This window comes from Vitis riparia, chromosome 12 (genome assembly GCF_004353265.1).
Source record: "Vitis riparia cultivar Riparia Gloire de Montpellier isolate 1030 chromosome 12, EGFV_Vit.rip_1.0, whole genome shotgun sequence".
NCBI classification, from domain to species: domain Eukaryota; kingdom Viridiplantae; phylum Streptophyta; class Magnoliopsida; order Vitales; family Vitaceae; genus Vitis; species Vitis riparia.
In genome coordinates, this window is record NC_048442.1 from 2,533,156 (window position 1) to 2,546,616 (window position 13,461).

The 13,461-nt window shown below is 39.1% G+C and overlaps 3 protein-coding genes across 3 annotated transcripts; 1 reads left to right on the plus strand and 2 right to left on the minus strand.

Moving 5' to 3' along the window:
- The first annotated feature begins 62 nt into the window (after positions 1-62).
- LOC117926900 (glucuronoxylan 4-O-methyltransferase 1-like) lies at positions 63-1,875 on the plus strand. The gene has a single exon (XM_034846207.1). The coding sequence runs from the start codon at positions 548-550 to the stop codon at positions 1,634-1,636; it is 1,089 nt and encodes a 362-aa protein (XP_034702098.1). The 5' UTR covers positions 63-547; the 3' UTR covers positions 1,637-1,875.
- Positions 1,876-2,207: 332 nt separating this feature from the next.
- LOC117926898 (leucine--tRNA ligase, cytoplasmic) lies at positions 2,208-6,736 on the minus strand. Its single transcript, XM_034846204.1, has 2 exons — positions 6,629-6,736; positions 2,208-5,819 (listed from the first exon to the last, which is right to left on the minus strand). The coding sequence occupies exon 2, from the start codon at positions 5,780-5,782 to the stop codon at positions 2,525-2,527; it is 3,258 nt and encodes a 1,085-aa protein (XP_034702095.1). The 5' UTR covers positions 5,783-5,819; positions 6,629-6,736; the 3' UTR covers positions 2,208-2,524.
- A 3,711-nt stretch (positions 6,737-10,447) lies between these two features.
- Positions 10,448-13,230, minus strand: LOC117926827 (cinnamoyl-CoA reductase 2-like). The gene is made up of 5 exons (XM_034846118.1): positions 13,075-13,230; positions 12,417-12,548; positions 11,769-11,885; positions 11,358-11,667; positions 10,448-11,259 (listed from the first exon to the last, which is right to left on the minus strand). The coding sequence occupies exons 1-5, from the start codon at positions 13,228-13,230 to the stop codon at positions 10,448-10,450; spliced, it is 1,527 nt and encodes a 508-aa protein (XP_034702009.1).
- Between the last annotated feature and the right edge of the window lie 231 nt (positions 13,231-13,461).

Below are 13,461 nucleotides of genomic sequence, written 5' to 3' on the forward strand. Positions count from 1 at the left end.
CATCAGCATACCATTCAGGTTCTACAGTTAAATGATTGTATTAGTTTTTTAGTACGTCCTGTGTTGCATACATAGTGTACACAATATTAGCATCCATGGTCAGTTTCAAAGGCTGGAAAAACTGGTGTTCAGGTTAATTTTCATTTTCCAGATCCCAACTTCAGACTTTCCCTTTCATTTTCTCACATCCCTTTTCCAAGCCCTTCCTTTTCAGTGACGGATGTAGTAACTGAAAGGCCCAGGTTAAGGATGTCAAGGTTTTGAGCACAATATAGAAAGGGGGTTTACTGAAAACGACCCCTCTTTTTGAGGCTTGATAAAACCGTCTAACTGCATTTCCTGATGTTTAGCAGAACAATGTAGGACAAACTAACCAAAAAAAATAAAATTGACCAAAGATGCATAGCAACTTACCAGACTATTGATAATGTATGAGTAACCAAAAAGATTAAATGTCAAGTCATAGAACTCTACCAAACTTACAGATCTACCAACCACCCTTTTTGCTTAATCCAAACTCTTTTTAGCTCTATTGTCATCATCAGTCATGCAGTTTTCTTTGCTTCATTTCCAAGCATTACAGCAACCACAACCTTCACCTCTCACCTCAACTCACACCCCTATCTTTCTTCAAAAACATATAACTTTATGTACAACCCTAAACTCCATCTTTTTCTTTCACTTTCATACCCAACGATACAAAAAAGGAGCAGTTCAGTCTCTCCAACTCTCATCCCCACAAAGCAGTTTTACACAGGGAAACATGAGGCCTAAATCCCAAGCCCTCAACCTTAGGCTCCTTCTCCTTGGCATCTTCTTTGCCTTTTTCCTTCTGTTTGCATTAAGATCAAGCTTATCATCTCCCCAGGAAGACCTGTCTCCCATATCACCAACTTCTTTACCAAAGGTTTCAAATACCATAAAAGAAGGAAAGGCAGCAAACTGCTCACCAACTTGCACCAAGATCCCAACCTCATTAGCTCAAGCCCTCATTCACTACACAACCTCAACCATTACCCCGCAACAAACTCTCAAAGAAATCTCAGTGACATCCAAAATTCTAGTGAATAAGTCCCCATGCAACTTCTTAGTTTTTGGCCTAGGTCATGACAGCCTCATGTGGAGGGAACTCAACCATGGTGGACGTACAATTTTCCTAGAAGAAGATGAGGCATGGATTGAGCAAATCAGACAGCGTTTCCCCAAGTTAGAATCCTATCATGTCATGTATGATAGCAAAGTGAACCAGGCTGATAATCTCATGGAGGTTGGCAAAGGGCCAGAGTGCATAGGGGTTGGTGATATAAGACACTCTACATGCCAACTTGCCCTGAAGGGTTTGCCTAATGAGGTTTATGACATAAAATGGGATTTAATTATGGTTGATGCTCCAACAGGTTACTATGAGGAGGCACCTGGGAGGATGGCTGCCATATATACAGCAGGGATGATGGCGAGGAATAGAAAAGATGGAGAGACTGATGTATTTGTGCATGATGTGAATAGGGTGGTGGAGGATAAGTTTTCCAGAGCATTCTTGTGTGATGGGTACATGAGAAAACAAACAGGGAGGTTAAGGCACTTCAGAATTCCAAGTCACAGGGATGGCTCAGCCAAGCCCTTCTGCCCTTTGTAATTTTTTGCTGCTCATCTGTTTTTGCCCATGTAAGGGAAGTTGAGTAATTTTTTTTTCAGGCGAAATGATCTAATGAGCAATGAGTTGTGGAGATTTATATGCTCTACTCAATCGAAAGGTAGAGCAACAGAAATATTGTTGAACCTCAACAACAGTCAGAATGGAATGCAATAAAAAAGGAAAACTTCTTTTATAGGAGTGCAACATGAAATGAAATTAATATCCATTCGGGTTTCCAATTTCTTATGTTACATACTGAATTCATCTTTTATTTCAGTCCATATTGTTCAATAAATTGCATTGCAGGAGCAGCATGACTTTACCGGGTTCATTTCAGATCAAGAAGCCTGATGTAATTCCAGTCCATTGCAAAAATAAGGGAAATATGACAAGGAAGAACAGAATGTCCCTAGAACAGTTTAACCAAACAGGTACAGTCCCTTTCTTGGATGCAATGTGTCTATCTAAAGGCACTCACACTGTGTGCAAAGAGTGACAAAAGAGATCTCCAGAAGGTTGAGGGGCAAGTGATGGGAGGTGACATAAAAAATGAGAAAAAACACTAAGGTTCTAGCTTAAATCCTAATTGATTGCTTATAAATGGTGGCAAACAAATTAAAGTTTGCATTCTTACAAATACAAGGGTTGGAATGGAGGTTGCATGTCTCACCACCTTTTCTTCTTTGCCTTCAATTTCTCAGCAAAAAAACAGCGAAAAAGAAAGATGGAAAGAAAGCTTTTGCACTCAAATTCCAAACACAAGCAAATTATCAACCATGTTAAAGCAAATACAGTTCATTCCCAAAACAAAAATGCATATAGTATGCAAATATAAATAATCAAAGACCTGTTAAGCTATGATGTATTGAGATGCTTCAAAGAAATTCCTCAAATAGTCAGGAAGATTGCAGTTGGATTTCCGGGAGATGGAGGATTCTGATTTAACAGTGATACCAGATTACCAGCTTTAGCAAGAGCATCAGGATCTGTACCAGACAAAATTTCCACCTGTTCAAGACCCAGCTGTCTCTTAATCAGGTCCAAGTTCCCGCGAAGGACCTCAATCTCACCAAATGGTAGCCTCAGATCCAAGGCCTGAGGTCCAAGGGCAACTGCTTCATCCTTCTTAAACCTCAAGAAAGGCATACAGAGCTTTTGAACTTGTTTAGAGTTTGTAGCCTGACCAACAGAACTCCTCTGTAATGCCTCCAATATTTCTTTGTCTGCTGCAAAAGTACGGTTTCTACTGTCAAATTTGCTTTGGAGTATTCTCAAGCACTCTTCTTTCCATCCGTCATATTGCTCATTCACATAAATCAAGCCTTTTAGGTTGCTTTCAGTCAAGGAAGTAACCGGAGCCCCCTTTTTATTAGCCTTCTTCGAACCTAGAATTTGCTTTTGAAGCAGCTTCCTCATCAGAACTATTGAGTCTTGCAAATATTTATTGGCTGCCTTGAGGGTTAAATCAGGTGAATCAGCAGTAGGCCAGCCTGCATGCACCGCAAACCCATCCTTCTTCAAAATCTCCCTCCGAACATATTCTGCATAGTGTGGGCAGATTGGAGTGATAAGGCATGTCTGCACATCCATAAACCGCCACACTAAATCATGGTTCATGCCCCCAGCACCACATGAGAATCTATACTCATCCCTAGCAGCTTGAAGATCATAAAATCCAGTTTTGAGAGCCTCTCGAAACATGCAGTTCCGATAATGCTGCTCAGTCAACGTGACAGCAATATTTATCTCATTTGCAAACACCTGGTCAGCATAGGTAGATAAGGCACCTGTTCTCAAAGATGCTTCAGCCTCCAGAACTTCCTCCATCCATGAAAGCTCTTTTGTGAGCCGCAGTATTGCAGCATTAGCTGTCTCAAATACAAAATTTGCATCATCAACGCCATCCCCAGCATCAGCCAAAGAGAAACGTGTTGCATCAGCAGAGAATTCCTCAATTGCCTGACGCAAAGTTCTGAAATTTCCAGTAGACTTGGACATCTTCTCAGAATTAAGCATGATGTGCCCATTGCATCTAAACCCACGAGGCCAATGGTTTTTGGACATTATCGCTGTATGGTTGTAGATGCAAAACGTTAAATGATTCTGGATGAGATCTTTCCCAGAGACACGAAGATCAAATGGATACCAATATTCAAACTCTTGCTTCATCTTATTAAGAATAGATGAAGGGATATCTGATGAGGTGGGATACGGTCCACCAGAGAAGAGAAAATCCCAAACCTCATCTGTCATTTGCTCTGGTTTTACTGAAGAGGTTCCGGATCCATACAAGTCTCCATTCTGCAATATATGAGCAACAGTGTAATAGGCCATGTAAATGGTGGAGTCGGATAAGGATTCAACAAGGAACTCTTCATCCCAAGGAAAACGAGTTCCAAGCCCAAATGAACGTGAGCAAGCCCACTGGTTAAGCCAGCTTAAGGTGTGCTCAAAGCCATGCCGTGTCTCATCAGAGTAGAGATTCATGTTAGACAAACAGTCCTCAGCCAATTTCTTCCATTCCGGTTCCCCATAAATGATGTACCATTGATCAGTCAGAGCCACAACGCATTCATCCCCTGATCTTGACATCACTCGCTTCTCGGGTTCACTATACACGATTGCTTGGCCAATCTCTATAAGCTTGCTCCTGATCAAGGGCTTTGCTTCTTGAACTTTTCTCCCAGCAAATTCTCCAACAAGCATTGTTCCTTCAGTAAATCCTCTCAAGTATGTCAGCCTCTTTGCTTCTGCAAGCTTCTCTTTCTCATTCTGGCTCTTGATCTTCAGATCATTACAAACTTTTTCAGCAGACCTGTCTCCGTATTCTGGGATGTCAATGATAGGTATAATCTCAAAGGGCATAATCCATTCATCCTTCACACCATACTTTGCCCTAAAAGCTGGCTTTGATTTCAAATCATGCAGGGCCATGTAATCATCAGGAGCATCACTTGGAACACTGGTCACAATCCCTGTACCTTTGTCAGTTAGGATGCTCAACATGGGTAGAGAATATATGATCTCATTGAATGAAAGAGGGGACTTTAAGGGTAGACCAATAAGATCATATCCAGTTAGCTCAACTAAGCAAGTAGGTTTCTCTGGCACCTTGGAGAAATTCTGATATGCAAGATTAAGAGCTGCTCTTTGAGTGATGATAAACACTTCATCATCATTGATTTCAAAGGCTCCATACTTCCCATCAGGCAATACCCAGGCATTTGTTTGGCCGTACATGGTCTCAGGCCTCAATGTTGCAGCAGCTAAATACACCTTTTTGCCCTCCAAAGAGCTCAATTTAGGAGGATAAGGTGAAACTACTTCCATTTTAATGAGTGTATACTCTTGGGGCTGAACTCCTTCACCTGATGCCCTGTCATGATCTGCACATGGCTGGCCATCTAAGGGAGAGTAGATTGTGTATCTAACATCTTTGACAATCTTACCTATTGCTTTCAACTTCCTCATCTGCCACTTTATGAAATTATCATAGTATGGATTCATATCTGTAGTGATGAAGGAGCGTCTCCAGTCGCAACCCAAGCCAAAAGCCTTAAGGTCTTCCATGGCCAATGGGGGGAAGAAAGATAACCAGTTATATGGATTTTGGAACTTCGAAATCTCACTATCAGAAAGGCCAAAACTCCGCATTATTTCCCACTGGTACATTTGTCCACTTGACTTTGATGCAGCCTTTGACTTCTTGCCCTTAAACTTATCAGGCAATGCTGGTGCCCCTCCATTGGGATCCTCAGGTTCTGGTTCTTCCCCAGGTTGTTCCTCCACCTCAGTAGGAAATACCGGTGGATCCCCAAATTGCTGGATCTCCCGTGCCAATTTATCAGCCGAGGCCTTAATGGGCATACCCGTGCAGTGGAAACCAAAAGGCAATAGTACATTAGCACCTCTCAGCCTATGAAAAGCTGCAGCAAATTCAAGCTTGGACAGTGAGAATGCATGTCCAAGATGCAGAAAACCATTCATATATGGATACGGAAAATTTCCAAAGAATTTCTCTCCAGGCTCAGGAGGTTTTTCACCAGCTTCAGCTCTAAAAACATCTTTCTCCTCCCACCAGTTTCGGACCTTCACCTCAATCTCAAGAAGCCTGTCCCTCCTAGCAAAGCTTTTGCTACCCTCCATCTCTACTCCAATCCCGTTACTAGAAAGCTGAAAAAACCTGTAAAAGACAGTACCACCATAACCAATACTGCTACACCAGGAAAAATACACGAGATATAAACAATTACAAGGGAAATACACCAGCAGTCAGAACCACTGAACATGTTAGAACTGGTAAAACCTGAAAGCCTAACCAACAGAACACACAGAAAACAATTGAAAAAAAAATGAAAATTTTTTTTCAAGAAAATAATTAAACAAAAATCAATGACAACAACAACATCAATATGAGATTCAGGCCAAAACCCATAAATACGAACACATCAGATACAGTTCAAACTCTCATCAAAGAATTTCCCAATCCCCTCGATCCCCAAAAATCAATAGAAAGTCAATGACATGCTGTCCGCAAAGCTCGTCTAGACAAAGTGAGTACCCGGAAAACATAAAATGACTACGGACAAACTGAATCGCCACTTCCCCATATGAGAAACAGCAGGTAACCCTTAAGAGGATATTCCCCTCGAACCTAATTTGGATCCAGACCTATTGGGAAGTAACACTCCTGTTCGTTCCCAGAAGCAAAAACTAGGGTTCATTAAGTTTTGATTTCTCTCAGTCAGCAATCAAATACCTACCATCAACATCCTAGATACACTAATATGTTGTTGGGTTGCTGGTAGGGAAATGAAGGGGAATCAGTTTCCGGGAAATAAGCTTGGTACAGCCGAAAACTGGTTTGCTCATTCAACTTGAATTAAAGGCTAAGCCAATCCACAAATCCCCAGAAAACAGCAGAAAACGAAAATTGAACGATGGGAAACAAAGCCAAAGTCATCAAATTTTGTGAATAACTTGCGTACTAACCTCTGAATCAAAGCAGATTTGTGAAGGGCATTTGCTGACAGCTTGCGTAGACTCTGTCTGAAGATAAGAGACGCCAGGGAGAAACACTAGGGTTTTTGAGACGAAGAGAAAAGGTTTTTGGTGTGTTCCGTGGGCTGATTGTATGCAGTTGAGACCAGGTATGTTACTGTAAATCTCCAATCAATAAGGCCCACATCAGCAAAAAGGCAATTCTATGTGGCAGCTCTCCATTGGGTAAACCACATCAATAACTTAATATGAAAGTATGTGAAAATTGCAAGCTACCAAAAATTTAGGACCGGTTTGAAACTGTTTTTGGGTAACAATTTTCTATTCTCCCACACAAAAAATAAAGAAAATATATTTAACAATTAAAAACCGTTTTCTCTTTTATATTTTTAAAAACAGAAAACAAAGTATTTTTTAAGAACATCTTTTAATTGTTTTATATTATTTTCATTTGTTTTCTAAAAGTTATTTTAAGAAATAATTATACAAATATATAGAATAATTAAAAATAAAAGTATTATACATAAAAATTATTTTTGAAACATATTTAAAAATATGTTAAAAATATTTTAAATTTCTAAGCAGACTTTTGTCCTATGAAAAATCAAAAAACGTTTTTTAAAAATTGTTTTCAAAAACTATTTTTTATAATTGTTTTCGAAAACAATTACCAACCTTTATCTTCCCAATAATATATCTAGGCCACTGACATATGAATGATTTGATCAAAGCATAAACAATGAATCGAAAAATTATATATACGACATCACTTGATCAGTTATCTGTGGGCTGATTGTATGCAGTTGAGATCAGGTATGTTACTGTAATTCTCCAATAAATAAGGTCCACATCGGCAACAAATGGAATTCCATGTGGCAGCTCTCCATTGGGTAAACCGTGCTAATAATTTAATACAACATACTATATGAAAATTCCATCTTTAGGACTTTGAAATATGTATTGTGACATCAAGGCCGTTGAAATACATATAATAAGATCTAGACCGTTAAATAAATATATAAAGGAATGAGATCGAGATATAGTACAAACAATAAGATTATAGTACAAAAAATTATATATATATAACACTACTTGGTGGTATTTTTTGATAGCTATAGAAAAAATAACCGTAAATGATTTTTTTTTTTTCCTTTCATTTATCCTCCATAAAATTTTGAAGATATAATTTTAAAATTTTAATAACAAATTCTACATCAATTGAGAAATTTGGTGATATATTTTAAAATTTTATAATAAATTCTATGTCATATTAAAAAGTTAAAGTAATAAAATTGATAAGATTATATTTGATAATCGGAAAATGATAAGATTACTTGAAAAAAATGTGAAAAAAAAAATAAAGAGGAAAAATATAATAAAAAAAATGAAAATAAAAATTAGATTTAAATTTAATAAATTATTTTTATGTGTTACTTGAAACTCATTTCATATATTTTTTTCATTTCTATGTAAAAATTAAATAATTAAAAACTATATAAAAAATTAATTAATTTTAATTATATTTGATTTAATTTTATAATTTTCATTATGAAAAAAAAGAAAAAAAAAATTACTTTTTAATATTTTTTCCCCATCCAAACGTAGTCTAAACAAATGAAAAAGAAAATGTTTGAGAAGTGGTCTTCATTTGGAGGCCAAATATATATAAGTATATGATATTTAGTTTCGGAAAAGTATTAACATTAAAATATCAATGAAAACGTCAAATAAATTTAAAGCTTATTGGGTTTGTGTAATTTAAAAACGGTTTTCTGTTTTTTAAAACAAATTTGGTCGTTATTCTCTAAAAAAAAATTTCAAAAATAAAATGAAATAAATAATAATTTTTAGAGAATGGGTTGTTTTTAAAAAGGAAAAAGAAAACCGAGGGAACTCCTGTCATAAAAACATAAATATTTACTGTCTAATTTTGTAGACCCGGCTCATTTTTTTCTCACTTTTCTGCCGGCTTTTCTTACCAAGTGGAGGGCTCTTAAAGAGCCACGTGTCGCCTTGTAGTAGCTGGGGAGAATCATATTAGTGGATAGAAGATGCAATGGGAAATGGACATGTGTTGAGGGAATATTCAGCAGAGGAGCGTACTTTTGATTATAAGGACAGTGAGGCCGTTAGAGAGGAGGGTGATTTGGTTGCTAGTTAGAGAGATATTTTGGGGTGGCTTGGGAGGCAAGACACTTAGAGAGACATAGCCAGAAAACGAGAGAAAAAACTTGAGGAGAGGAAGGGAGCTAAAAGAAGAGCAGAGAGCAAGGGAGGGGGAGATGAGCTGAAGTTAGAGTTTTTTTTCACAGAGAAGAAAACCAGAGAGAGGGGTGCAGGGTTGAGAGAGCTTGAAGAGGACTGGCTGAAGATAGGAGAGAGAGGATTTTCTGGAGAGAGCTGAAACAGAGGAGATAAGGGGAGCATTCTCAGGTACGTTTGCTAGACCACATGTCGATTGCCGTTGATATCCTTTAAGTTGTTGTGACTATGTTATATTATATCCGTTCCTTGTTCTTTATGTGAAATTTGTTCAAGAGTGATCCAATTCCTTTTTTTAGTTTTCTTTTGGACGTCTAAGTCATATTGTGGACCCCGCATTTCGGCTCAATGCGTTTTTCACTCGATGGCGAGCTCGATTTTTATTTGAAAAATTGATTTTTATTTATTATTTAAAAAAAATGACTTGGAGTCGCCACTTATTTTTGTTTTATTTTTAAAGGGTAAACAAAATAAGAAAGAAAACCCTAAGTGTGATTCCTTATTTTTGGAAAAGGTGGTCTGCGAAAAATCGGATCGGGTTCGGGGGTCAGGTTACTTATCGGGAAGGTACGGTAAGGACCGTAGCACCCCTCTAAGTCCCTAAAGTCGGGTCTCTACTAATAAAAACGAAGCTGACGTGGCAATTGATGAGCAAATCAATGAATACCTAGGACGAATCATGCACATACGAGAATCAAAACATGCAAAGAAAATGAATAGGATGCGAGTGGATGCGTACCTGATCCGCAAACGACAACGCGCTATCACAAAATGGGGTTAGTGTACAATAAAGATCATAAACATAGCTCACATGTCACTAAATTGAGCACAAAAGTCATCACATGTCACAATTCATTCAAATTAACTTTTATTTTAAAGAAAATTCTTTGATGTAGGGCCCCCACCAAAGCCCGTTTATTTTTGCATGAATTAATTCCATAAATTCCATTATTCGGAATTACGGAATTAATGTTCATGTTTATTTTAAAACGTTTTTAAAAATCAGAGGAGTTGTGAAAATTGCTTGCCAGAAGGAAAAAATGGCAGCGAATTTTATTTGAAAAACAGATTTTTGGAACCTAAGGAAACAAATCTAAAGATGAAAGATGGAGGAGTTAAAATTATTTGGAAAACAATACTGAAAAGCTATTTGCAAGATTGGTTTGGGAAGATTATTTTCTAAGTCAAAAGATGATGGAATGGGATGGCATCTGGATCAAAGGTGGCCACTCCATGAGAAAGGGTGCTTGAATGATCATTAGCTCGGACAGTAGTGTTGTGGGGCCTGGCCTGCCGTAACACAAATATAACTATCTTGGTCAGAACATTTTCTAGAAGGCACCGGCACCAAAGCATTTTTCCTTTCTTCATTACTTCAACCAAAACCGTCAACGTTCCATCATCAATATAACCAATGATTGTTGGTCCCATGAACCAACGTAATAAAGGTATTCATTGCCATCCATAACTCATACGTGAGAACCTTGATGGAATCAATTAAAATAGTCCGCAATAGAAACGTGGGATTCATCTCTCAAGTCTGGTCTTTCATGTCTCCTCATCTTCAATACAACTTTTAGGGTAGTTGCAGTTAGGATACATGCTCTTCAACTTCTCTGCTAAAGCTTGAGCTTGGATTGAGTGTGCTGAGCATATGTATCTTCCCACTGCATCAGGGTTCTCATATACCAGCAAAATTGATTCAGCCACATCGCGCACATCAACAACAGGATAAACAATATTTTTCACTGATTCGCCACCATCTTTCATAAATGATAGGAGAAGCAAGCAGCTGCCATTCATTGTGGATTGCAGCATTGGCCCGAATACAAAGGATAGACAAACTGTTACAATGTTGAGCTCACTTTTCTTTGTATGCTCCAGGGCTTCACTCTCTGCTATTGTTTTGGCAAGGCAATAATAATTCTGATTTGCCTTGCAATATTCAAGGTCAGACCAACATTCTTCGTCCATGGGCCGATCCTTAGGCCTGTTGGGGGTCATGGCAACAGCACCAGTGGATGAAACAACCACAACTTTCTTCACTTTGGCCTTCTCACATGCGCTTGAGACATTACGCGTGCCCACTACAGCTGGTTCAATCAGTTCCACCTCAGGGTTAGATATTGGGCCAATATGGACTGGGCTGGCAACATGGAAAACCCCAGAGCATCCAGCAAAGGCAGCGCAAAGGCCTTCATAGTCCAGCAAATCTGTCTTAAAAAGTTGAAGATTCTCCAAAGCCTTCTCCAATTTCTTTAGATGGCTGTTCTTTTCATCACTTGGGTCTCTGACCGTTCCATGAACAATATAACCCTTTGAGAGGAGAAACTTGACGACCCACGAAGCTATATACCCTCCTGCACAAGCTTAACTGGAGCTGTTTTAGATGAAGAAAGCTGTGTGACTGAGCTCTTCATGGCAAGCTCAGAGAAGCTTCCAGAGTGTCTGTTCCCACCATGAGAAACTTCAGAAAGACGTGGCCTCGAAGACCATGCAACAGCCTGACTTGAACCAGACTTCGCATCATTAATATTCATTTCTGCCTCAACACGTTTCTTCCATGTATCAACTAAACTCCTTGCTCCGCTGAAGATCGAAATTGTTCCATCTTTGTGATTAATGGGGAAGTCACCTGAATTGCGAGATCCATCTGCTCTATCATCCTCCGTGTCAGCTGTCTGATTAAAGCCAAATGACAGAGCAAAACCATCTTTCTTCCTTGGCTTGATGGACCGGTCTTCATCATGCAGCCAATTGGCTCGCCACTGGATAGATAAATCAGCATGATATTAATGGTGTTGAGGGCAACATCACAAAAGACTCTTCCATTGCCTTTCCGTGTACGTATACACGTCATTGAGAGTACCTCTTGAACCTGAAGGAAGATAGTGAGGCGAGCAAGAGGAGCCATGCAAGTTTGGCTAAAAGCGCCGACAATGCCATCAGTCAGAAACTGGTACACTGTCCTGAGTAACGACTGCTGCTATTGGAAATTCCAGGCATAGGGGCAAAGATTTATTGATGAAGGTGACTAGGCAAAGGACTTCATGCATGTGAATGGGGGTGAATGATGGGATTTGATGGGTGCACGGGAAGGATGCAGGATGTGGTTGATGGATCAAATGATGAGAGGTGATGAGAGAAAGAGTATGAGAATAGGAATGGAAATGTAGAGAGAGAAAGATGGGTATGAAAGGGTAGAGAGAGAAAAGATGATAGGAAATGGGTATGGTGGGGATACAGCATAGAGAGATAAAAGGTGGTGAGGGAAATGAGCTACTAGTGATGGAAACGAAGGCAAAGAAATGGGTTTGAATGATGGAAAAAAAGATATAGATGATGGGTTATTGAAATGAAGAGAGAGAAAATGTGGTATAGTGGAACATTCCTATAGAGAATCTGTCACATTCATATAAGTGCAGGTATTTGATTGGAGGTGGGTACTAATGACTGCCACTACGCACTTTTTTTTTTTTTCATTGGCACCATGCATGGAACCTTTCCATCCCCATGCCAGCTGTGCCTCCTGTTCGAGACCCACATTAGAAAGCTTCATATCATCTAGAATAGAACGAGCTTTTCCAAAAGCTTCATCTGATAAGGGACCATCAACGGAGAAGGATTCTTCACATGCATTATATAGTTTCTGCACAACAGGCATGGTGAGAACAACCAATCTGGGGATCTTCCAAGGTATGAAGAATTCATTGATCAGCCATCCAAACCAAATAATATCTCAAGCCTCTCTAAGTTACAGGAAAGCTTTCAGCAAAACTTAGTTTCTCTGCAACGACTCCAAAGCCAACTCGAAATAGTTGATCTCACAACAAAGATCCAATGAACTATGAGGCTTCTCATGTCACATCTGTTTCTCCGGCTCAGGGACAATTAAGGCAGACTCCTCAGTCTTCTTCTTTAACCCATTCAGCATTTGTTTGGTTCTCGCCCTTCTTGTACTCCAAGGAACAAACAAGAAGAATGATTCATAGGTTGTCAACTCTTATCAAAGAAAACTCCAGCGACATGGAGCATCTCACCAGCAAGAACAATGACAGATGTTTGTCCAACCTCCTGCTTACTCATCTTGTGTGCGGCTTAACTCAACCATTGATTTTGCTGTAGGGTGCGCAAGATCTAATTCTTAGAGAATAGCATTTCCCCCCATTAGTCACTGCAAATCCTTCACCAGCATCAAGTAGCTTCTTCAATGGAGATCGCGGACCCAAGGTAGTACATATTATGGCAGCAACAGCCCTTGAGGCTTGGATATTAGCATGTTGCATTTTGCTTCCAGTCTCGCGTTTCAGAGAATTCTTGATAACTAACATTGATGCCTGGATTTTCTCAAAGCACCCCAACCCAGATTGCCAGTCCGAATGCAATACCCAACATCTCAAAAAGAAATACCGAGACAGGAAAGATGAGGAGAAAACAGAACATGCATATAGACTCTTAAGTCCATCACATTCCGTAAAATATCAAGGGGAAAGAGCTTAGGTGGGATCAGAAAGAGACACAGGTATAAACTCCAAAATCAAAGACTGTGAGGAATATACCCT